Source organism: Balaenoptera borealis, assembly GCF_965194805.1.
Source record: "Balaenoptera borealis genome assembly, chromosome: 13".
Lineage (NCBI taxonomy): Eukaryota > Metazoa > Chordata > Mammalia > Artiodactyla > Balaenopteridae > Balaenoptera > Balaenoptera borealis.
This window is the reverse complement of record NC_138870.1, coordinates 81799748-81826805: the sequence shown is the minus strand read 5'-3', so window position 1 is coordinate 81826805 and position 27058 is coordinate 81799748. Positions and strand designations below refer to the sequence as shown.

The window sequence follows — 27058 nt, the reverse complement described above, 5'->3', positions numbered from 1 at the left end:
TGAAGTGTTATCCCGAGTTCTGTGAGTCTTTTTTTTTTTTTTTTTTTAATTTACTTATTTATTTATTTTTGGCTGTGTTGGGTCTTCGTTTCTGTGCGAGGGCTTTCTCTAGTTGTGGTGAGCGGGGGCCACTCTTCATCACGGTGCGCGGGCCTCTCACTATCGTGTCCTCTCTTGTCGGGAGCACAGGCTCCAGACGCGCAGGCTCAGCAGTTGTGGCTCACGGGCCCAGTCGCTCCGCGGCATGTGGGATCTTCCCAGACCAGGGCTCGAACCCGTGTCCGCTGCATTGGCAGGCAGACTCTCAACCACTGCACCACCAGGGAAGCCCTCTGTGAGTCTTTATAGCAAATTATCGAACCTTAGGGGGCATCATGGGAACTCCTGAATCTGCAGTCTGCTGGGACAGAAGTATGGGTAGCCTGGGCACCTCATTTACAACTGGCATCTGAAGTGGGGGCATTCTTGGATTGAGCCCTTAATCTGTGGGAGTCTGTGCTAACTCTGGGTAGTAGTGTCAGAACTGAATTGAATTGTTGGGCACCCAGTTGGTGTCAGAGAACTGTAGAATCGGCTGGTATCAGGAAAAACCCCACAAGAGTCGCATCTGGTATTATGTAGATTAGGGCAGTGCTCAGCTAGTGAATGTCTTTGGGGCCTTTGGGGCTTTCTCCTGCACTCCTCCTCCTCCTCCCTTGCACCCTTTCTGCACACATTGCCCTTCATACCCTACCTCAGGCTGAGCCAAGGCACTAAGTGATGAAAAATGATAGAGCTGGCAGTGATATCTCCATTATGGGTATATGCTTTCTATAGGGAACTATTTAACAAAACAATCTTTTAAGACCAAAAGAGACCATTAAGAAAAAAGTAAAAGTTTAGGCTGTGCATATCCAGGCTTATTCTGACGCTCAAGAGTCTAAGTCCCAGAGAAAAGAGCCTTTGAAACCCTATTGTGCAGAAAGAACAGCTGCTCTCTCACTCCGGGGAAGTCTCTGTCACCATATAAAAAAACTAATAAAGGGTCTCAAACAGGGCAAATCCCCTTTAAAATATCAAAAGCTCTAATCAGAACAGGAAGCGGAGTTATACAACCAACAATGAAGTGCATAAGGCCTAAAGGCTAGATGCAAGTTTTTGGTTGATGGTTCAGTGCTTATAATCAGAGGTTGGGGGAAGAATTAAAGGAAAAGTGTTCTCTGGTAGATGACTGAACAGAAATACTTATAGTCAATGTGCTGTAAAACTGAGTGTGTATTCCTCACTCTCCGTGGAGATGTGAGCATAAATTCTGATATAGTTCTATGCGTGATGACATTGCTCTTTACATCTTTGCCTTTATTTGCATAAAATGGTTTTAAAGCTTTACCAAGTCCTTGTTTTTTTACTCTGGAAAAAAACGTTTCTCTGAAAAAGGAAGCCTGCATTTACTGAGGACTGGATATGGGCTCGAATCTTTGTTTTACAGACTTTATATCATTGTAAATTAACTGTTAAAACAGAGGTCAAAGGAAAATGTGATTGAACTGTGGGTCACATTGTAGAAGGTATTTTTAATCATGAGTGGGTGACATGTGTATGATGTTTTCCCCTTACTTCTACATTAGAAAATAAACTTTCAACCAGAAAGTGTGTTTCCAAGTTCCTTTAGAACTCTTCTAATTCCAATAAATAAGGATTAATGGAGCACTCTTATGTATTCATCACCAGTCAGGGATCTTCATTTTTTATTATTATTTTTAACTCGTTGTCGTTCAGGTTCCTGGGAAGCAGACCCTGAGATGGAACTTAGCTTTCAGGAAGTTTATCTGGACATACCCTTGGGATCAACACCCGTGGGGAAAGGGAAGAAAGCAGGATTAGGCAGAGTGAAGATGGGCTGCATTGCCGACACAATAAACCCCCTGCCAACCCCACGGGGAGCTTTGAAGCTGGAGTGGCCCTTCAGAGTTGTCCCAACTTTTGTTGGGGGGGTCGGGTCATTGCACACCCATATCAGCCAGTAATTAGATACAGATACCCCCCCAACCACCCGTGCCCAAAAAGGCCATGTCCATTAGACAGGGGCGGTTCCTGGAGAGGGTTGAGAGCTGAGGGCTGCTGGTCAGCACATTCCCAGAGCTGGGAAAATAAGTTCTTCCGTCAGGAAGGGGAGCTCTTAGTGGCTTAGTGAAGGGGCCACCCAGGCGTAAATATTTAATTCAGTGGTTAACAATAGAACCATCAAACAAATGGCAATATGGCAAAATGCATACTAGTATATAACCAATACAAGCTAACGGGGGATTTAAAGTACTCAGAATTTTTATACCAAATTCCTAGAGGCTTCTTTTCTGGGTCATGGTAAAACAAACTTAATACCTTTCCAGTATCATTTCTATTAATCATGTTATTTGATTACCCTTAGGAACATTTCCCCCTCTAGAGTATGAGGAAGAGAATTAGAAACTAAGGAGTAGGAAGAAGATTCAGAAATATCTTCCCTCAAATAATATCCCTCCCCATACACTTAAATATGAAGAAATTCAATAATTTCTCCTGAAGCCTAACTTTTCTTGAGAATGCCCTATGGAAGCCCTAGAACCTTACACAAAATTTTTTCCAAAAGCGGAAGCTGGAAGTGTGTCCAGGGGCCCACAGTGCCCATGGAAGGAGCAAGAGACTGGAGTCAGGTGGGTGTGGGAGGAGAGGCTGCATGCAGCAGGGGCGTTTCGTGGTGGATGGGCATGGTAGGGGGCTTTCAAGGGCAGCTGGGCAGTAGGGCAGAGGCAGTGCAGCAGGGTAGTTAGAAACGTGATCTGAGGAGCCAGTCTGCCTGGGTGTAAATCCTGGCTCTGACATTAACTAGCTAAGGGACCTTGGGCAAGCCACTTAAATATCTCACACGTAAAATAAGGATTTTTTTTTTTACAGACATCTAAACAGAAACAGAAACCTAAAGTCACATGCTGAACTTCAGAGTGTATGTGTGGATTAATGTCCTGCTGCTGCTGTAACAAATGTAAGACAAACCTAGTGGCGTACAACAACACACGCTTGTTCTCTTACAGTCCCGGAGGTAAGAAATCTGAATTCAGGTTTCCCTGGTGGCGCAGTGGTTGAGAATCTGCCTGCCAATGCAGGGGACACGGGTTCGAGCCCTGGTCTGGGAAGATCCCACATGCCGCGGAGCAACTAGGCCCGTGAGCCACAACTACTGAGCCTGCGCGTCTGGAGCCTGTGATCCGCAACAAGAGAGGCCGCGATAGTGAGAGGCCCGCGCACCATGATGAAGAGTGGCCCCCGCTTGCTGCAACTAGAGAAAGTCCTCGCACAGAAACGAAGACCCAACACAGCCAAAAATAAATATAAAAAGTAAATAATAAATAAATTTTTTTTAAAAAGAGTTGCATAAGTGACTCTTTCATTAAAAAAAAAAAAAGAAATCTGAATTCAGTTTGGCTGGGCTAAAGTCAAGGTGTCAGCAGGGCTGGCTCCTTCTGGAGACTCTCAGCAAAGAATCTGTTTCTTTGCCTATTTTAGCAGCTAGAGGCCACCTGTTTTCCTTGGTTTATAGCCCCTTTTCCATCCTCAAAGCACATCTCTCCAATCTTCACCTCCATTATCACGTTGCCTTCTCCTCTTCTGCTGTCAAGTCTCCCTCTGCCTCCCTTTTACAAGGATACTTGTGACTACATTTAAGGCCCGCCTGAATAATCCAGGATAATCTCCCCCATCTCCATATCCTTAATTTAATCACATCTGAAGAGTCCCTTTGGTCATACAAGGTAACAGGTTCTGGGGATTAGGATGTGGACATCTCTGGGGGGCCATGAGTCAGCCTACCACAATATGTGTTTAAATGAGATGGCTTAGTTCGTAAGAATATTATATTTCTATCCTATCTTCTCAACAGAGTTTTGGTAATTGAAGTTATTGAATTAATTCTGTGGGAAAAATTCATGGCGTTCCTGCAGATGCCTGCTGTGCCAGAAGTTACTAGTGCTCACCGAAGTACATACTTGTTCCTCTATGGGTCTCTACATCCTTGCACATCAGGGCAAGGCCAATAGGATATGGGCGGAAATTATGATAGCCATTCCATGCTGGCTCTTAGAAATGGTCACCCTAATTTATTGCCTAAACTGGGAGACTGTTGAGAATAAAAGGAGAGTATATTAACCATCACACCAAATCAACAGGTATGTGCTGTGACTGCTGCAGGCAAACCTGTATCTATAGTCACCCAACTTAAAAACATCCTACGAAATCCCCTAGCCCTCTTCTCCTCCGACTTGGAGGCCGTGTAGCCCAGACAGCATAGTTACAAGTTGAAGGAGAGTTGCGTACCCCTCATTGGACTTTTATGAGAAATAAGCAAACCTTTATTGCCACTGAGGTTTGGGGTTTATTTGTTAGCACAGCATAGCCTAAGCTATCTTGGCTCAAACAGCTACGCTCTGGCAAGCTTGTTCTCCCATCGCTGTATTTCTGAATAGGGGACATTCCATCAGAGTAAGGGCTGGACTCCACTTAAAGGTCAGGTCGTTGACTCTCAGCAGCAAAGTTACAGGAAGAAATGCTCTAACTGGGTACAAATGCTGAAGCTGGGTTGCCTCCTGAATGGCTGTGACTGATCTGCCTGTGGGCTTTTGACCTGAGATACTGAAGTGAAAACTCCAGAGTTTGAACAATACTTGGCATTTCTTGATGCTTTTTCATGAAGGAGCTCAGCGAGCTTAACATCTGGCAACTCTAAAAAGGGGGCTCTTTTTCAGAGCAAAGGCTTACAAAGAATGTGAACTGAAGTTTGCATTTTGTTCCTGGGACTTTGTTGGTTAGAGTGAAAGGCTGAGGGGCTTTGTTAGTCAGCAGCTCCCACTGCAGCAGAAACTAGAGCGCAGACCCACGCGCACAATGCGTAAGGAAACACTGCTCACACTGACTCCTTTGTTCCCATCCGTTTACATCGCAAGCATCTGCAAACTATTCTTACAATGTGGCCAACACTGACCGGCAATTTTTGATAGGAAGCCTGACAGAGCTTGTAATTTACAAAGCAGTTTCACATAAAGTATTTCTTTTAACTCTTTTTAGTATTTCTAACTTGAGCAACCAGCCTTTGTCTGTCAATATCCATAAGAAGATGTGGAGAAGAAGGGGGCAAGGAAAGAGGAGAAGGATGGAGAGGAGGAGGAGAGGGAGGAAGAGGGGTGAATCAGGTAGAGTGGGATCCACCCCTGTGCCTCAGTGAATCTTTACCCCACACTATGTGCCAGGTACCACAACAGGGACTTTTGAGCTAATGATTATTCTGCGGCCAAAGTAAAATATGTCAATGTTCATAAGGATTTTTTGGTCCATCAAAAGCATGATTTAATGGTTCTCCAGGGAATTAAGCTGAGTGAAAAAATACCAATCCCCAAAGGTTACATAGTGTATGGCTCCTTCAATATAACATTCTTGAAATGATAAAATTACAGAAATGGAGAATAGATTAATAATTGTCAAGGGTCAGGGACAGAGGTGGGGCGTGAGAGGTGGGGGTGGCTATAAAAGGAGAACAGGAGGAGTCCTTGTAGCGATGAAATTGTTCTGTACCCCGACTTTATTAATGTCAGTATCCTCGTTATGATACTGTACTACCGTTCTACATTATATTATTATAATGTATTATATTATTATTTCTTAAAATTGCATGTGAGTCTAACATGATCTCAAAACAGAAAGTTTAATTTAAAAAGGATGATTGAAAAATAATATTAAGACTACATCTATTAAATGTCCCTTCATTCTTCTGAAAATTAGCAAACATTCAGATAGGCCAAAAGCCACCAATGCAGAGAGTTACGAATGATCAAATGAAGAAATGACTCATTTCTCATTGTTTTAAGGCAGGGAAAAATAAAGATGGCCACAATGTATTGGATGCTTACCCATGGCGTTGACAGGCACTATATCAGACGTGTCACATACTGTTTCTAACGCAATCCTACATGAGGAGAAGCTATCACCAATGTACAGATAAGGAGCTGACGCAGACAAGGAAAAGTGAGCAGCTCACGTTCACACCATCAATAGATGGTGGAACCAAGAATCAAATCATGTTTTGATCTGCTGAGATACGTTGCTTCCGAGACCTTCAGCAGCATGTAATTGACCTGAGGTCTTTAAGGACTAACGACTTGTCCACAAGAGCAACACTGGGGCTCTAGCGTGTGCCGAGCACTCTTCCCACCGTGCTGTGCTCTCACAGGTGGTTGAGAAAAGAACATAATGGTACCAGCTACCTGAGATACAGGACAAATAAGGGCAAAAATCTCGAATGGCTGGTGTCCAAAGTATTAACAAAGAAAATGGGTAAATTTACACCAGTTTCTCCTTTGTGGATTTATTTAAATATAAAGAACATTGGTCTGGAGAATTTCAAAAGGCTTGTCAACTGACTGAGAAATATGAGGCCAAAATCAACATCCTCCTAAAATGAATTATAATGCCATTGTTAAGGGTCCAGATTTTTAATCAAGACAAAAACGTTTCGCAAAATGCATGAAGTGAATGAAACTAAGCACTTGACTCAGTTTTCAGCAAGATAGAAAGCAATGTACAGATTTGCTAATAATACCCCTGCCTCTCACTTCCTTTGAAGTTATACAAAGTGACTAAACTTCAGGAAATTGTCCCCTTGATTCTGAAATACAGCTGTACCCAGGATGAAGCCAGGCTTGCTTTCTCAAGCATTGCACACACTTCTTGCCACTTTTACAGTAAATACACAATATCAGGTTCATGACTATATTTTGGTTTAAATTATATCCAAGGATCATTATACCCCCAAAGAGCACGTCTAACAACAGTGGGACCAGTGCTTTGAGTGTAGAGAACACAAAGGCTCTCGGTTCCTGGATGAACGAGAGCTATTTCACCTTGACACTGTTGCTGGCAAATCTCCGAGAGATGAGCATTTTGAAAACGCTATAAACAGCTTAGCCTTTTCTTAGCATTTTGAAGAGCACATTAATAGCCTAGCCTTTTCTTAAGGGCTTTCTTTTTCCCTTAGCCAAATTTGACAGTTGGAAATGAATAGTGAAGCGGATGGAATCAAAGTCAGAGCTGTGTTTTAAAGGCAGTGTGGAACTGATGTCATTCGGCATTGTCTCCAAAAGAATATAAGAATATTAAGTGGATGTCTCATGAACTTACATACAAAGGATACTCTTCACTTGAGGACAGAATAATAATGTCTCACAGAAGAAAGATGTAATTCTTGATGCCCGTAAAATCTATTCAGACAGCTCTTGGCTGGTACAAAAAAAAAAACAACTACAACTTTCAACTGAAAGAAGTTACATTAATAGAATTAATTTTTTAATACTTAGTAAACTACAGAATACCTTGTTCCCAATGCTATAAATGACAGTTTACAGACAGTATTGTCATTGTCACCATTTGGGAAGTTTTGTTAAAAAGAAACCAAGGGGCATAGGATAATGTAACAAAATTAGCCAAAGGAAGTTAAATAGCCTACCCTCTAGGACTTAACAGCTTAAAGGAAGATAAATAGCCTACCTTCTAGGACTTAACAGCCCCCCAAAAAAGTGATGTGGAAGCTATCCCACATAAATTGGGACACATGCAACTCCATCCAACAGCCAGAAAAACTGTATAGCTTTTTTCAAAGGGAACTGAGAACCCACCTAGTTTTTCCTCTGTCCTCTGGGTATAAACACACTCATCAATTCCGTAACAGTTACCTAGTATATTTGGGGAGAGTTGCTGATTAATTTAAAAAATTGGCTAAGCACAGAAGAGTGTGGCAGGACATATTTAAAGTGATGAAAGGGAAAAACCTACAACCAAGATTCCTCTACCCAGCAAGGATCTCATTCAGATTCGATGGAGAAATTAAAACCTTTACAGACAAGCAAAAGCTAAGAGAATTCAGCACCACCAAACCAGCTTTACAACAAATACCAAAGGAACTTATCTGTGCAGGAAACACAAGAGAGGGAAAAGACCTACAATAACAAACCCAAAACAATTAAGAAAATGATAATAGGAATACACATATTGATAATTACCTTAAATGTAAATGGATTAAATGCTCCAACCAAAAGACATAGACTGGCTGAATGGATATAAAAACAAGACCCATATATATGCTATCCACAAGAGACCCACTTCAGACCTAGGGACACATACAAAATGGAAAAAGATATTCCATGCAAATGGAAATCAAAAGAAAGCTGGAGTAGCAATTCTCATATCAGACAAAATAGACTTTAAAATAAAGACTACTACAAGGAACAAAGAAGGACACTACATAATGATCAAGGGATCAATCTAAGAAGAAGATATAACAATTATAAATATTTATGCACCCAGCATAGAAGCACCTCAATACATAAGGCAAATGCTGACAGCCATAAAAGGGGAAATCGACAGTAACACAATCATACTAAGGGACTTTAACACCCCACTTTCACCAATGGACAGATCATCCAAAATGAAAATAAATAAGAAAACACAAGCCTTAAATGACACATTAAACAAGATGGACTTAATTGATATTTATAGGACGTTCCATCCCAAAACAACAGAATACACTTTCTTCTCAAGTGTTCGTGGACCATTCTCCAGGATAGATCATATCTTGCATCACAAATCAAGCCTTGGTAAATTTAAGAAAATTGAAATCATAGCAAGTATCTTTTCTGACCACAATGCTATAAGACTAGATATCAATTATAGGAAAAAAAACTGTTAAAAATACAAACACATGGAGGCTAAACAATACGCTACTAAATAACCAAGAGATCACTGAAGAAATCAAAGAGAAAATCAAAAATTACCTAGACACAAATGACAATGAAAACACGACTACCCAAAATCTATGGGATGCAGCAAAAGCAGTTCTAAGAGGGAAGTTTATAGCAATACAATCTTACCTTAAGACACAAGAAAAATCTCAAATAAACAACCTAACCTTACACCTAAAGCAATTAGAGAAAAAAGAACAAAAAAAATCCCCAAAGTTAGCAGAAGGAAAGAAATCATAAACATCAGATTGGAAATAAATGAAAAAGAAATGAAGGAAACAAGAGCAAAGATCAATAAGACTAAAACCTGGTTCTTTGAGAAGATAAACAAAATTGATAAACCATTAGCCAGACTCACCAAGAAAAAAAGGGAAAAGACTCAAATCAACAGAATTAGAAATTTGTCCACAACCTGGAAGAAATGGACAAATTCTTAGAAATGCACAACCTTCTGAAACTGAACCAGGAAGAAACAGAAAATATAAACAGACCAATCACAAGCACTGAAATTGAAACTGTGATTAAAAATCTTCCAACAAACAAAAGCCCAGGACCAGATGGCTTCACTGGTGAATTCTATCAAACATTTAGAGAAGAGCTAACACCTATCCTTCTCAAACTCTACCAAAATATAGCAGAGGGAGGAACACTCTCAAACTCATTCTAAGGGCAACCATCACCCTGATACCAACACCAGACAAAGATGTCACAAAAAAAGAAAACTACAGGCCAATATCACTGATGAACATAGATGTAAAAATCCTCAACAAAACACTAGCAAGCAGACTCCAAAAGCACATTAAAAGGATCATACACCATGACCAAGTGGGGTTTATCCCAGGAATGCAAGGATTCTTCAATGTATGCAAATCAATCAATGTGATAAACCATATTAACAAATTGAAGGAGAAAAACCATATGATCATCTCAATAGATGCAGAAAAAGCTTTCCACAAAATTCAACAACAATTTATGATAAAAACTCTCCAGAAAGTAGGCATAGCAGTAACTTACCTCAACATAATAAAGGCCATATATGACAAACCCACAGACAACATCATTCTCAATGGTGAAAAACTGAAACCATTTCCACTAAGATCAGGAACAAGACAAGGTTGCCCACTCTCACCACTATTATTCAACATAGTTTTGGAAGTTTTAGCCACAGCAATCAGAGAAGAAAAACAAATAAAAGGAAACCAGATCGGAAAAGAAGAAGTAAAGCTGTCACCGTTTGCAGATGACATGATACTATACATAGAGAATCCTAAAGATGCTACCAGAAAACTACTAGACCTAATCAATGAATCTGGTAAAGTAGTAGGATACAAAATTAATGCACAGAAATCTCTTGCATTCCTATACACGAATGATGAAAAATCTGAAAGAGAAATTAAGGAAACACTCTCATTTACCATTGCAACAAAAAGAATAAAATACTGAGGAATAAACCTACCTAAGGAGACAAAAGACCTGTATGCACAAAACTATAAGACACTGATGAAAGAAATTAAAGATGATACAACCAGATGGAGAGATATACCATGTTCTTGGATTGGAAGAATCAACATTGTGAAAATGACTCTACTACCCAAAGCAATCTAAAGATTCAATGCAATCCCTATCAAACTACCACTGGCATTTTTCACAGAACTAGAACAAAAAATTTCACAATTTGTATGGAAACACAAAAGACCCCGAATAGCCAAAGCAATCTTGAGAACAAAAAATGGAGCTGGGGGAATCAGGCTCCCTGACTTCAGACTATATTACAAAGCCGCAGTAATCAAGACAGTACGGTACTCGCACAAAAACAGAAATATAGATCAATCGAACAGGATAGAAAGCCCAGAGATAAACCCACACACATATTGTCACCTTATTTTGATAAAGGAGGCAAGAATATACGATGGAGAAAAGACAGCCTCCTCAGTAAGTGGTGCTGGGAAAACCAGACAGCTACATGTAAAAGAATGAAATTAGAACACTCCCTAACACCATACACAAAAATAAACTCAAAATGGATTAAAGACCTAAATGTAAGGCCAGACACTATTAAAACTCTTAGAGGAAAACATAGGCAGAACACTATATGACATAAATCACAGCAAGATCCTTTTTGACCCACCTCCTAGAGAAATGGAAATAAAAACAAAAATAAACAAATGGGACCTAATGAAACTTAAAAGCTTTTGCACAGCAAAGGAAACCATAACCAAGACGAAAAGACAACCCTCAGAATGGGAGAAAATATTTGCAAACAAAGCAACTGACAAAGGATTAATCTCCAAAATATACAAGCAGCTCATGCAGCTCAATATCAAAAAAACAAACAACCCAATCCATAAATGGGCAGAAGACCTAAATAGACATTTCTCCAAAGAAGATATACAGATTGCCAGCAAACACATGAAAGGATGCTCAACATCACTAATCATTAGAGAAATGCAAATCAAAACTACAATGAGGTATCACCTCACACCAGTTAGAATGGGCATCATCAGAAAATCTACAAACAACAAATGCTGGAGAGGGTGTGGAGAAAAGGGAACACTCTTGCACCGTTGGTGGGAATGTAAATTGATACAGCCACTATGGAGAGCAGTATGCAGGTTCCTTAAAAAACTAAAAGTAGAATTACCATATGATCCAGCAATCCCACTACTGGGCATATACCCAGAGAAAACCATAATTCAAAAAGACACATGCATCCCAATGTTCATTGCAGCATTATTTACAATAGCCAGGTCATGGAAGCAACCTAAATGCCCATCGACTGACGAATGGATAAAGAAGATGTGGTACATATATAGAATGGAATATTACTCAGTCATAAAAAGGAATGAAATTGAGTCACTTGTTGAGACGTGGATGGATCTAGAGACTGTCATACAGAGTGAAGTAAGTCAGAAGGAGAAAAACAAATACCATATGCTAACAAATATATATGGAATCTAAAAAAAAAAAAAATCGTTCTGAAGAACCTAGGGGCAGGACAGGAATAAAGACACAGACATAGAGAATGGACTTTAGGACACGGGGAGGGGGAAGGGTAAGCTGGGACGAAGTGAGAGAGTGGCATGGACATATATACACTACCAAACGTAAAATAGATAGCTAGTGGGAAGCAGCAGCATAGCACAGGGAGATCAGCTCGGTGCTTTGTGACCACCTAGAGGGGTGGGATAGGGAGGGTGGGAGGGAGACACAAGAGGGAGGGGATATGGGGATATAAGTATACATACAGCTGATTCACTTTGTTATACAGCAGAAACTAACACACCGTTGTAAAGCAATTATACTCCAGTAAAGATGCTAAAAAAATTTTTTTAATAAAAAAAATATATATTGGCTAAGCAGTTTGCCAGGAGCAGCCTCTGCTCAGAGCAGAAATAGTCTTAGAAACTGGGAGTGCTTTATTGAATGTTGTGGCCAAATGCAATTTCCCAAAATGGCTGCAACAATAGCTTCCCACCCACACGCCCTTCTTACAATCTGACATTGACACTCTTCCCATCAAGAAGAGGTCCAACCTTGAATGTGGGTGGAATAGAGACTGTGTCATTATGTAACTTCCAAACTAGGGCCTCAACAGTGATAGAGCTTCTGGCCTGCTTCTCCTGGGAGGCTCACTCTTAAAACCCAGACACCACACTGTATGGAGGCCCACCAGCCACAGTGAGGTCAGGTGCTGTGTTCTGGCCCACAGCCTTCAGCACCCCCGGCCAACAGCCAGCATCGGGCAACAAACCAAACGAGCCTTCGAGCCTTCAGGGATTCCAGCCCTCAGCAGCTGCATCACCTCCGACCTTCAAGTCTTCCCGGCAGATGCCCCAGATACCATGGAGCAGAGACAAGTTGCCCCACTCTGCCCTTTCCAAATATGTGACCCACAGACCCCTTGAGCTTAATGAGATGATGGTCATTTTATGCCACTAAATTTGGGGTGCTTTGTTATATAAACATAGTAACTGGAACAGATGAGAATGGGGGATACACATGGTTAGAGGTGATACATTCCTAGCACTTGCATTATTCCAGCCTCTCTTTTGAGAAAGTAGAGGCTTTATCTCAGGCATGTTATTGTTGTTCTTCTACAGTCACCCCTTAGAGAAACAAATCTGTTTATAAGGGTCTAATTCCAAGTGAACTCAGATAGCTCTTAAGTGATAATAATAGTAACCAACTATTTTGTTTAGTATGTGCCAGGCCCTGTTCTAAGAGTTTTACATGGATTAGCTCACTTAATCCATACAACAAGCCTATGAGGTAAGTTCTATTTTTATTTCTATTTTACAAATAGGGAAACTGAAGCATTGAGGTTAAACAACTTGTCTAAGGTTATACAACTAGCAAACATCAGAGCCGGGCTGGGATTTTGAGGCAGGCAACTTGACTTTCAAGCCTGTCTGTTAACCAGCACACACACTGCTGCCTAACCCTGAGTCTACCCTGACTCTAACTCTCCCTCAGTGATGTATTGCTCAACCAGCCCTGCCACCTGAATGGCCAAGAGTCCCCAAACTGAAAAGGTGGGACAGTGCTGGTTTTAGGGTAATGATAACAGTTAACAGCATAGACTCTGGGGTCTGCCCAGTTTTGGCTGTGACGGTTACCAGGTGAATGACCTTGGGCAGGTCTTTGAACCTCTGTCAACCTCTTTCTCCCCATCTTCATGCAAAACAATCACCCATTTTAAAACCACAACCACTGTCTCCATGTGTGTAACCATTAGCCCCATGCCTCCTTTCTAGACTGCCAGCCTCTTCGGGGCGAGGACTCTGTCCTTCTCATCTCTGATTCCTCCAGTGGGTCCTGCACAAGGCCTTGTGCTCAGCTGCAGCCTGTAAACTAAACCGACTTAAAAACAAACAAAACAAAACCTTCTCCCTTTGTTTTTATATACAGGGCTTTTGGGATTCGCCCCATTCTCTCCATCCTCATGAACAAAACCATAAGTCATGCCCTTGTGGCAACTGAGCCTACTGCCAAAGCTAGGACTTCTGCTTTCTGCCTTCTCTTCTGAATGTCTTCCTAATCAGAGGAAAATGCTCTCACAAGTATCCTTGATCATGCTTATATCTACCTAAGGATTCTCTACTGCCTTCCAATCATTTTCCAAAATAACTAGGACTTTTAACCATTGGTCATAGGAGCTTCTATTATCTTGATTTCTTACATGGAACTAGTGAACCCTTCTTAAAAGATACCAAAGGGAATTTCTCACCTTCAGAATTATGCTGAGATAGTATTAGAATATTAACTGATATTATCACTGAGGAGTGGTATTTGGCCCTCAGGCCTCTATTTCACCCTGTACTGTAATTGCTTCTGTATTTGTCTGTCTCCCCCAACAAACTGCAGGCCCCCTTGAAGGCAGGGACTCGCTTTTACTTCTTTATCCCAATGCCTAGTCCAATGGCTGGCACAGAGGAGGCACTTGACAAATGTTTATGATACAAATGCATGAAACTGATGAACCCAAAGTCATTGTTATGTCAAGACCAGAACTGCAACCCAGAGGGATCCCTGGAAGATGTATCACGAGCGTTCATTTATTTAACAAACACTTACTGGGACTTCCCTAGTGGCGCAGCGGTTAAGAATCCACCTGCCAATGCAGGGGGCACGGGTTCGACCCCTGGTCCAGGAAGATTCCCACATGCCGCAGAGCAACTAAGCCCATGTACCACAACTACTGAGCTTGCGCTCTAGAGCCTGCGAGCCACAACTACTGAGCCTGCGTGCCACAACTACTGAAGCCTGCGTGCCTAGAGCCCGTGCTCCGCAACAAGAGAAGCCACTGCAAAGAGAAGCCCGTGCACTGCAATGTAGAGTAGCCCCGGGGCTTCCCTGGTGGTGCAGTGGTTGAGAATCTGCCTGCCAATACAGGGGACACGGGTTCGAGCCCTGGTCTGGGAAGATCTCACATGCCGCGGAGCAACTGGGCCCGTGAGCCACAACTACTGAGCCTGCGCATCTGGAGCCTGTGCTCCGCAACAAGAGAGGCCGTAAGAGTGAGAGGCCCGCACACCGCGATGAAGAGTGGCCCCCGCTTGCCACAACTAGAGAAAGCCCTCGCACAGAAACAAAGACTCAACATAGCCAAAAATAAATAAATAAATTAATTAATTAAAAAAAAAAAAAGAGTAGCCCTGCTCGTCGCCACTTGAGAAAGCCTGCGCCCACAGCAACAAAGACCCAATGCAGCCAAAAATTAATTAATTAATTAATTAAAAAAAAACAAAACACTTACTGACACCCTCGGGGAGCCAACACTGGGCAAGGCAGGAAGACTATAAATGTAATAAGATCCAATCTTATTATACAGAAGACTCAATCTGCTCTAGTAGGGGAGACAAATGACTAAATAAACTAAGATGTGTTAACATACCTGTGACTCTATGTCTCCCTCTTACTGTTCCTCTGCCTTCCCCATAGTTCTTACCCAAACCTTCTCAAAGATAATAGTTATTTTAGTGACTAGCGTATGGTTGATGTCAATATCTGATCATAAACACATCAAAAATGATTATTTTCAGAATCAGAAATAAGAGAACATGGGCACACTAAATTCAACCATGTGAAAAAAAAGTGCCCATTAATATTGTACATAATAATGTAGTGTAGGTCATTAAAATCTGTCAAGAAATTTTTTAGTTAAAATTCAAAAAAAATTTTTTTAGAAAACATATTGTATGATTAAACTATTTTCTATTCAACTGGAGCTTGAGAAATAATGGCAGACATCAGGCTCTACCGGTGCTTTCTCAGAGTAAATGAGAGGAATTCGGGGATTTACTGTGAAATAAACTTATAGCTGCTCCAAGCCACCTGAGCCTCTGGCAGGCCGTCAGGTGTCTCACGAGTACTCTCACCTCCCATGCGTCTCTGCTCTCCTCTTGCATCTGCCTCTACTGGCATTTTCCTCAGCCATATCCGGGAAGCCAAGCGCTGCTGGAGAAAAATCACAAGCCAAGCAGCCTAGTGCCCCTCAAATGTGTGACTTTTAAATCTCATTGTGGCCCTCAATTCTTTTACTTTTTCTTGGTCAGCTCCTTGCTCATCACACTCAGTGACTGTGAATATTCAAGATCTTCATCTCTCTTAGAAGATCATACCCTCAACGCTTTACCCCACTCCAGTCTTAGATGAACTTGCCTCTACTTCATTGAGAAAGTGAAAACCACTGGGTGTGAACTGCCCCCGCTTCTCCTATCCTTCTCTCATACACTTACTCACATCCCTTCTTGCCCTTAATCTGCTGCCCCAAGACCTACAGAAAGAGGTGCATTTCCTCTGTTTGCAGGCAACTCTCTCACTTATGCTGTCAATATCTTTCTGTTTCCGGCCCACTCCCTTAGGCCTTGCTTCATCATTTGTCCTTTTTTTCTTCTCGACAGGCAACCTCCACCCCTCCCGGCTCCTCGCCCTGTCCACTGCTGCTGTCCTAACACCCGCCCTTGACTCCGTGTCTCCTGGGAGCTGCTCCTCCAACCCTCTCCAGATGCCTATCCCAAACCTTCTCAAAGATTCATCTACACTTGCAACCTTCCCTTTCTCACCTCTCACTCCTCAACACCCTGCAGCATCTGCTCCCTCTTCCAATCAGACATTCACTGGGTGCACTTTAGTTAAAGATGCAGATCCCGGATGTAAGCGGATCTATGGTTGACTAGTGCCTCCTCTGCTTACAAGCTGCAAGAGCTCGGGCATGCTGCTACACCTCCCCATTTCTAACACGGGGAGAGTAACAGTAACCAACTGCATAGGCTTCTTGTAATGTTAAATGAGATACTGGATTTAAAACACTGGACAGTGTCTTCACATGCCACGTGCTCAATAAATATTACAATTACTACTACTATTAGTAAGATTTGCAGTTTAATGATTATTAGCATTACTGTTTGTCAGGTACTATAGTAGGTCTAGCTAAAAACCGTGAACTCAAAAAATATCCTACTAAACTCATGCAGCCAAGAAAAACTACTTTGCAATCTCCTTATACAATGTGTCTTTTCTCTTGGCTTAGGGTCACCTTTTCTACCTTCAAAGCAGGATCTGCTCCTAGGAATTTTCTCTCCATACTGAGTCTGTATGACTCAAATCAGTTCAATACATACATACACACATGTACACACACTACAGACACACATAACACACACACAGATACACCTACTACACACATACACACACACACACACACATAGATTAGGTAAATTCACATGTATCATGTGAACCAATACGAAAGTATTTAATTTAGCTGAATGCAGGAACTTAAACCTATGCTGCCTTTACAGCAACAAAAGTATCTACACCAATGTTCTGCGTGCAGCTGGAAGTCAATAATTACTGATGAATGGAGTTGTATAGATCGACTCCCCACAGTCAGTCACAGCAAGAGCGGGAAGAATATTTTTAGCGTTATGTTTGAATCCTACCTGACAACTTGGAAACTGCAATAATCTGAACCTATGTAGGCAATGAAAGGATCGCTTCATTGTTGGTGCACCTGAAAGTATACCTAATGGTCATTTACGTTATGTGACTAGTCACTAAGAACTTTAGCACAGAGCACTCATTCCCTTCCTTCACTTCCTTGCTATCTCAGGTTATTTTTGTCACAAGTTGTGTGTGGCAATATTTATTTTAATTAAGAAGAGGCAATACAGGCAAAGGCAATTATAATAGATATGTTCAGTAAGGAACTAAACTGAACAGCAAGATCCCATGCCAGTGACAAAAAAAGGCATGCAATTTTATTTAGACAAATTTACTTCTTCTTTATTTTAACCATTTACTTCTTGGAACAAGTTTGTAAACGCCCACGCTCCATCCAGGACTATCAGGTAAGTCTTGCTCTCAGTGGAAGTGTTAGCGTGGGATTCAATTGGAGGCACCTTGTCTTGGACCAATGATTCTTTCACGACTGTGAGCCCATGTTGGGATCTTGTACCCTGACCTAATTCCTCTAGGATTCAACAATTATTTACATTACAGGCAAAGAAAATGATTCCTGGTTTTCTCTCTCTCTTTAACACTGTTACTCTCCTTTTCTGTCAGTATTTCAAAACAAATTTGGATCTTAAAAATCTGTTGAAATTAGTTGACTAGAGGATGAAGAATTCACACATGGAAGGCAGGACCATGGTAGGGAAGATGATAATGAAGATGACATGATGAAATAGCTAATAATTATTTAACATTTATTTGCACTAGACCCTAATCCAAATACTTAACATACATTATTTACTTTAGTCCTCACAACTGTGAGGCATTGCTGGCATTATTACCCCACTCTACCTATGAGAAAACTGAGGCTTAGAGAAGTTTAATGATTTGCCTCAGGTCAAACAAGATCCAAGGCTGGGATTCCAACCCAGGTCTGTCAGGGGCCAAAGCCCATTAATGTTATAAATCATGTGTCTTAAAATAACAATTTTTTTCTGTGACCTATTTGTAAATCACAGTTTGTACAAAATTAGATTTAAGCATGATTTTTATTGTCAATGGTCTGCTGCAGTAATTCTACATATTTCCATAATAAAAAATTAAGTTCCTCATTTAAAAACATGGGAAAAGAACATGAATGGCCAGATGAAAAAAAAATTTTAAGCAAATATTAAATTTCAGGTATTTAAAACTAAAGAGAATTTAATTCAAGAAACAGTAACCAAGTGATGTCATGTACAAGGCACTGTAAGAATTCAAAGATTAAGATAGCACCACCCCTGCTCCAAAGAAGCTAATGATCTAGTGGGAGGGAGACAGTGTAATGTTTCAGGTCTTACTTCAAATGTCATCTCCTAAGAGAATTCTTCTCTGACCACCCATCTAAACTGTTGCCCCATCCCCTGTTACTTTTATCACAGGGATCAGAATACTTTTCCTGTAAAGGGCCAGATAGCAAATAATTTAAACTTTGTGGGCTATATGGTCTCTGTCAAAACTACCGAGCTCTGCTGTTGTAGCTCAAAAGCAGCTACAGACAACTGGTAAACAAATGAGTATGGCTGTGTTCCAATAAAACTTTATTTACAAACAGGCAGTGGGCCAGACATAGTTCACAGACTGCAGTTTGCCAACCCTACTCTAACATCTCACTCTGTTTTTTCCTTCATAGCACTTAACAAAATGAAGAATTATCTTGCTTATTGATTTATTTACTATTTCTCTCCAAAAACAAAAACAAAAACAAAACAACAAAAAAGGCAGCTCCGAGAGAGTGAGGTCCTTATTGCTTGTTCACAGCAGGCTCTCTAGGGCCTAGAAAGGAGTTCCTGACACATAGGCAGTTCACTCTAAGTATTCGTTGATTGGCTAAATGAATGAACACCATTCCACAAAAGGAGAAACACAGACTGTCAACAAAGTATGAACTATATTTGGCTTTACTATTAATAAATATAAAATAATTGAAAATGTAATTTTTCACTTGTCAGACCTACAACAGTTAGAAGAAGAGGAGGAGGAGGAGGGGGAGGAAAGGGAGAAGAGGAGGAGGGAGAGAGAGAACAGAAGAAGGAGGAGAACTAGTGTGGATGAACACACAGGTACACTGGGCCTCTCTCTCCCTACTGCAGATGGGAGAGAAAACTGGTGTCACATTTCTGGAGGCCATTTGCAATTACATACCAAAATGTATATGCCCATTCAAAATGGGCAAAGGATTGAATAGACATTTCTCCAAAGAAGATATAAAAATGGGCGATCAGCGATTAGTCATTAGGGAAATGCAAATCAAAATCACAATGAGAGGGCTTCCCTGGTGGCACAGTGGTTGAGAATCTGCCTGCCAATGCAGGGGACACGGGTTCGAGCCCTGGTCTGGGAAGATCCCACATGCCACGGAGCAACTAGGCCCGTGAGCCACAACTACTGAGCCTGCGTGTCTGGAGCCTGTGCTCTGCAATAAGAGAGGCCGCAATGGTGAGAGGCCCGCGCACTGCAATGAAGAGTGGCCCCCGTTTACCACAACTAGAGAAAGCCCTTGCACAGAAACGAAGACCCAACACAGCCAAAAATAAATAAATAAATTAATTAATTAAAAAAAAAATCACAATGAGATACTACTTTCCACCCATTAAGATGGCTATTATCAAAAAAGAGCAAGTAAGTGTTGGTGAGTATGTGGAGAAATTAGAACCCTCTTGCACTGTTGATGGGAATGTAAAATGGTGCAGCTGTTGGGGTTTCCTCAAAAAGTTAAACATAGAATTACCATATGATCCATCGATTACTAATTCCACTCCTAGGTGTACACCCAGATACTTGTACACCCATGGTTATAGCAGCATTATTTATAGGAGCCAAAACGTAGAAACAACTCAAATGTCCATCCACAGAAGAGTGGATAAACAAATGTGGTATATACATACAATGGAATATTATTTAGTCTTAGAAAGGAATGAAGTACTGATACATGTTAAACCTGGATGAACTTTGAAAACATTGCACTAAATAAGCCAGCCACAAAAAAACCAATATTGTATGATTCCATTTATATGAGGTACCTAGAATAAGCAAATAGTAATAGAGATTACCAGGAGCTGGGGGAGGAGGAAATGGGGAGTTATTACTTAATGGGTACAAAGTTTCTACTTGGGATGATGAAAAAATTGTGGAGATGGATGGTGGAGATGTTTGCACAACGTTTTGAATGTACTTAATGCTACTGATGTGTACACTTAGAAATGATTAAAATTGTAAATTTTACATTATGTATATTTTAGCACAATAAAAAATGTATACAGATCTTCCTTTACTTATGATGGGGTTATGTCCCAATAAATGGGTAAGCTCATCAGAGGTTGAAAATATCTTAAGTCAAAAATACACTTAATACACGTAACCTTCCAAACATCAGAGCTTAGCCTAACATACCCTAAACATGCTCAGAACACATACATTAGCCTGCAGTTAGACAAAATCATCTAACACAAAGCCAATTTTATATAAAGTGTTGAATAGCTCATGTAATTTACTGCATACTGTACTGAAAGTTAAGAACAGAATGGCTGTCCGGGTCCCGAATGGTTGTACATATGTGGGTTGTTTCCCCTCATGATCATGGGGGTGATGGGAGCTGCAGTTCACTGCTGCTGCCTCGTATCACAAGTATTGGACTGCATATCGCTAGCCAGGGAAAAGCTCAAAATTCAAAATTCAAAGTATGGTTTCTACTGAATGTGTATTGCTTTCACAATATCATAAAGTCAAAAAATCATAAGTTGAATCATTGTAAGTCAGGGACCATGTGTATATACTTTTTACTCCAAAATCCTATTCCTAAGAATTAACTCTGAGGATGGGTGAAACAGAAGGGTGAAATATGTATGTTCTAGAACCCATCAACCTCTAGATCCATGAATAAGGATCTAGTTATATAAATAGAGCCTGACATGACAAATACATAAAAGAAACTATTATGTAAGCATGAAATAAGACAGGGTAGACTTTTCACATAAAAATATCTCCATAGCATTATTGTTGAATGAAAAAAAAAACAAGTTACAGAATGCTTGTGCAGTATGATCCCACTGATGTAAAAATTCAAAAGTCTAACTATACATGAAAAAAATTTGAGATATTCTCCAAAATGTTAATAATGGTTATTCCCTGAATGGTGGATTTGAGATGATTTTAAGATTATCCTCTCCACAATTTTCTGTACTAGTTGATTTTTTAACAAAGAATATTTCTAACCAAAATAACATGCTATTATAAACTCATGTTTATCACTTTTTCACATTAATTAAGGACGGTTAGGCCCTTGATACTTTCATAATAGATGTTTTCTGTATTTCCATTTCCATAGCAACAACAGTACTTGTTAGAGAATCACATACAGTTTTAAAAGAGATGCATACCTCAGATAGTGGAGTTGCCTCTTCATCAGGCAAAAACAAAGATACTATTTCAGAGCAACATTCAATAATCATGTTCTAGAAATAATAAGACAATATAGTGAGGTTGATCTTATTGGTAAAAAACTAGATATTTTAATTACAAATTATTTATTTCATTTGTCTTTTGTTACATCATTCCCTAACCCTAATTCCCAGGATGAAACTTAGAGGGATTCAGAGGTCACAATCTTTTAAGTAATTAGGGTTATTTGAAAAGATACAAAATAGCCACAAACTATAAGATTTAACGATAAATAATAAATTATTTTAGGATTCTTTCCCTGCAAAATTCACAATTAAAATTCATGTGTCAGAGAAGAACAAGTAAAGTAATTCACACCAAAATAAGACTTTGGAAGATCACTTTTCTTCTGAGAAGAGAGCCCTGGAATAAAGAGGTTCAGATCTGAGAAAGGGTTTAAGCAGAAATGAACAGTTGGGAATTGAGAAAGAAATGGAAAGAGAAAATGAAGAAGAAGAGAGAGTTGATATCATACGTGGTCTATTGCTGAGGACACTGCCGCAGCCCCTACTATTTGGACACAGCTGTGTTTCTGTGTGGACATCTGACCCAAGAGAGATCTACCTATGGGCAGGGTTGAATCAATCAGATTCTCCATCATTGTAATTTCATATAAGGAAGGACAACAGAAGAGAGTTATCATCAGGACTGGCTGGATGAGCCGAGAGGTCCCAATACGGAGTTGGAGAAGGCACCCAATGGGCTAGATGTAAAATGAGTGAGCAAGAAACAGAGATAAATGAGAACTGACACCGCCTGTGGGACTGAGTGCAATCTTGGCTCCCGACTCTCCAAGTTTCACTTTCTGTGGGGCCCACTGTGTTTTGTCCCCAGTCCTTGGTTATGCACGAGCTTACTTACCATGCCCTGCCAAATACTGCCTCCTTACCAAACCTATTTCATTTCAGCTAGCATAAGTAGTTTTTCTTTACTTACAACTAAAGGAGTCATGATTATAAGACTGCCAGACACTATAAAACTCTTAGAGGAAAACACAGGAAGAACACTCTTTGACATAAGTCACAGCAAGATCCTTTTTGACCCACCTCCTAGAGAAATGGAAATAAAAACAATAATAAACAAATGGGACCTAATGAAACTTAAAAGCTTTTGCATAGCAAAGGAAACCATAAACAAGGTGAAAGACAACCCTCAGAATGGGAGAAAATATTTGCAAATGAAGCAACTGACAAAGGATTAATCTCCAAAATATACAAGCAGCTCATGCAGCTCAATATCAAAAAAACAAACAACCCAATCCAAAAATGGGCAGAAGATCTAAATAGACATTTCTCCAAAGAAGATATACAGATTGCCAACAAACACATGAAAGTATGCTCAACATCACTAATCATTAGAGAAATGCAAATAAAAACTACAGTGAGGTATCACCTCACACCGGTCAGAATGGTCATCATCAAAACATCTACAAACAATAAATGCTGGAGAGGGTGTGGAGAAAAGGGAACCCTCTTGCACTGTTGGTGGGAATGTAAATTGATACAGCCACTATGGAGAACAGTATGGAGGTTCCTTAAAAAACTAAATATAGAACTACCATATGACCCAGCAATCCCACTACTGGGCATATACCCTGAGAAAACCATAATTCAAAAAGAGTCATGTACCACAATGTTCATTGCAGCTCTATTTACAATAGCCAGGACATGGAAGCAACCCAAGTGTCCATTGATAGATGAATGGATAAAGAAGATGTGGCACATATAAACAATGGAATATTACTCAGCCATAAAAAGGATATTGAGTTATTTGTAGTGAGGTAGATGGACCTAGAGTCTGTCATACAGAGTGAAGTAAGTCAGAAAGAGAAAAACAAATACCATATGCTAACACATATATATGGAATCTTAAAAAAAAAAAAAAAAAAAAGGTTCTGAAGAACCTAGGAGCAGGACAGGAATAAAGATGCAGACGTAGAAAATGGACTTGAGGACATGGGGAGGGGGAAGGGTAAGCTGGGACAAAGTGAGAGAATAGCATTGACATATATATACTACCAAATGTGAAATAGATAGCTAGTGGGAAGCAGCTGCATAGCACAGGGAGATCAGCTCTGTGCTTTGTGACCACCTAGAGGGGTGGGATAGGGAGGGTGGGAGGGAAGCACAAGAGGGAGGGGATATGGGGATATATGCATATATATAGCTGATTCACTTTGTTATACAGCAGAAACTAACAGAACAATGTAAAGCAATTATACTCCAATAAAGATGTTCAAAAAAAAAGTATAACGAACAGGGAATACTTCCTGGAGAAAGGGTCATATAAACTGAGGTATGAAAGAGTAGTAAGACTTCAACTGGCAGAGAATGGGGACAAGGGCATTCCAGATGGAGCAATGAAACAGCAGATATTCAAGGAACATTAAGAACCTGATACGGTCTTTACTGCAGGTGTGTATAGGAAGCACGGTGGTGAGAGTGGTGAGAAATAAGGCTGAGAGGTGTACTTATAACAGGACACGTAAACGTAAGGAATTTGGATTTTGTTTCTTAGGAAATTGAGAGGCACTGGACTGAGGGGATAATGATCTGTCTGCTTTAGAAAGATAATTCTGGCTACCATGTAAAGCTGAACTGGACTAGGAAGAGATAAGAGAAAGAGAAATTAGCTAGGAGGCTACTCAAACTGTTCGGGCAGGAAGTGATCATGGCCAGAAGTAGGGCAGCTTCCAGGGGACCAGAAAGGATGGAGGGCAGGCAGGACATCCAGCACTGACTGGGGGACACCAGCTTCCTATGACGAACTTTCCAGGCTCCTGGTCCACTTTACTAGACAGAGGGGAACACACATCCTGGAGTGAATCCTTACGTATTCTTCGTATTTATCCATATTTCTATATTTCTAATTGAGTTCTTAGGACTGGTTAAAGTATATTTTCTTTCTATACAAAAGGTTTCAATAATAGCTGTGATGGGTTACTGTCATGATTTCATCAAGAGCTATCAAGCAAAATGACACTGTCTGTATCATTAATCATTTCCATAACAGATGAAGACAGCCATGTTACCTGATAAATGCCTTCCATGGCTTGTCTCAACATGTATCAAACACAAATTTCGCCTCAACAACGTTCTGTTTCTTTGGCATTATTTGAGGTAAACCACATACACACTTGGGAAAGTGGCTGATTCAATGTTGGGCTGTGAGAAACCTCCCGTGACCTTGCTGCCAAGGAAATGAAGACAAGGAAAGCACTGAACTCAACAATCCCAGGCAGAAGGCGGCTGGAGGGATGCTGCGGTTGGCAAGGGGCCTGGGAGGGCACAGAAGGACCCCTGCTCAATCTTTGCCATTTTCCCTTAAAGAGGAGCATCTGTTGATTTGATGAGGGATAGGCTTCTGAGTGACTTCAAAAATAACAGAGCCAACACTTTGACTTAGTTGAAGTCCTCATCATTGTTCACCCATTTTAAGGGAAAAAACTTCCTAAGTTGTTTTCCATCCTCCAAACTCCTGCTTCCCTCATCCCTCCTTCACATGCCATCAGGGTTATCTTAGCAAATTTCAGGGTGGATCATGAGATGCTCTTCCGGGTGCTGCCCCCAGCTTTTCCTACGCCCCACACCCAGCCCTGCCTTCCCAGGGCCCTACATTCACCCTGCACTCCTGCCACCCTGAAGACAACATCCAGCTCCATGACTTCACCTGTCATCTCTTGCTGTATCCTCAGTCTGGAGTAAGTGCTCTCCAAAGGTCTCCAACTAGAAGTTTCACAAGCAACTATTGAAGAGGCACTATGTCTTGGTTACTGGGCTAGATATCAGAGATCGAATGATGAATAAGACCCCTGAGCAAAGGAATTCAAAGTCAAGAGAGAGGAAGAGACACAGAAAGAGATAATGACCAAAACAATATAGTCAGGGCACAGGGTGCAAGGAAACACGGTTTTTATTTCAGTCTATAGGGGCTATAAAATGCTACCTGCGCTACTGAAGCAAGCACAAAGTCTAGCTCAACTCCCTCTCTTAACACACACACACGCACACACACACCTATGTGAATGAGACTTTTTTAATGATAAATTAGAATAGTTTGCATCAACAGCTCCACCACTGAGAAAGAAGGATATCAGCAACCTTGCCCTTTTGTATAAGTGTAGAATCCAGATAATGGGAGAAACAGGAGAAGGGGAAGGTGTCAGAGAGACTAAGCTGAACTTCATAATCAAGAGCTGAACCAGATTCACTTTGTTATACAGCAGAAACTAACACACCATTGTAAAGCAATTATACTCTAATAAAGATGTTATAAAAAAAAAAAAAAAGAGCTGAACCAGAGCGGGAAGGGGAGAGGAGTCAAAACACTCCATGCAGACTGAGTTGGAGGGAGAGGTTTAGGAGTCTGAACCAATGAGGCAGAGGTTGGAGAGCTGCCACTGTGAAGGTCAGAGAGGCACTAAGAGTAAGGCAGTTGGGAAAAAGAAGATTTAAAAGAAGTTACGCTGTATATCATGAAAGGATTCCTTCTCAGATATTCTTACGAGAGACTCATAAGAATAAGGTTTAGATTATTTTCAATGGTTTTGAACATTAAATTGATGTTTCTTTGAATGCCAGACTTTGCTTGCTAAGAGAGGGCCACCGGGCAGCTGGGCTCATTATGAACGACATCTGGGTACCTATGGCCAGACTCACACAGTGATTAAGCTCCTCCTGACAGGGACCTAATTGTACTGATTTCAGTATGTCCTCATCTCCTCAAGCCTGGAACATTTTTGCACGTAATGGTTTCTCAAAGATAACGTGTTAATTGATGCTAATGTTCAATTGTATTTTGTTCTATGTTTTCATAGTACTTTGACACTGGGGATATGTTGACTATATATAATTGCCTGGTACAATCCGGGCATCCCACATGTGTTTGCTGAACTCATCTTAGGTGACTTGGTAAATATATTTTAGGCTTATCATATCAGTATGTTATCATTCCAAAAAAGGTGTTTGTGTCATAAAATCAGAATGGTTTGCATCTTTTATATGCTTTAAAACACCTGATATGCTCTGAAGATACCCCATAAAGCTGTGAATGACAGGTTAAAACAACCCAGTGTTTCTGAGCCACTGTTGTCCATTTTGCAAGAAGGACATGTTTTCAAGCCAGAAGTGACTGGAACACCTGTTCTGTAGCCCTCCCAAAACATCTTAAATTAATACCTGTGTTCTGAAGCTTTGGCTTATTCCAGACCATAGGGATTTGGGGGAGAGAAAACAGAAAAAAAGGAAGGGAATGAGAAAGAGAACAAGATTCACCACCTCCCATATCAACCAAAGGCACATTTTCTGGACCTTTACATTTAACAACCCACC

The 27058-nt window shown here is 40.7% G+C and overlaps 1 protein-coding gene and 1 long non-coding RNA gene across 2 annotated transcripts in view; one reads left to right on the top strand and one right to left on the bottom strand.

Annotated features, from left to right (window-relative positions):
- The window catches only part of CFAP54 (cilia and flagella associated protein 54), a 311831-nt gene that overhangs the window by 10261 nt on the left and 274512 nt on the right, over positions 1-27058 (bottom strand). Inside the window, exons 67-68 of the mRNA XM_082349512.1 lie at positions 21668-21742; positions 15055-15144 (exon numbers count right to left, since the gene is read on the bottom strand). Of these exons, the coding sequence (XP_082205638.1) occupies positions 15055-15144; positions 21668-21742 (165 nt within the window). The remainder of the gene's footprint in view (positions 1-15054; positions 15145-21667; positions 21743-27058) is intronic.
- LOC309608906 lies at positions 339-10699 on the top strand. Its single transcript, XR_014233156.1, has 2 exons — positions 339-3077; positions 3437-10699. It is a non-coding gene; the product is annotated as an uncharacterized lncRNA (long non-coding RNA).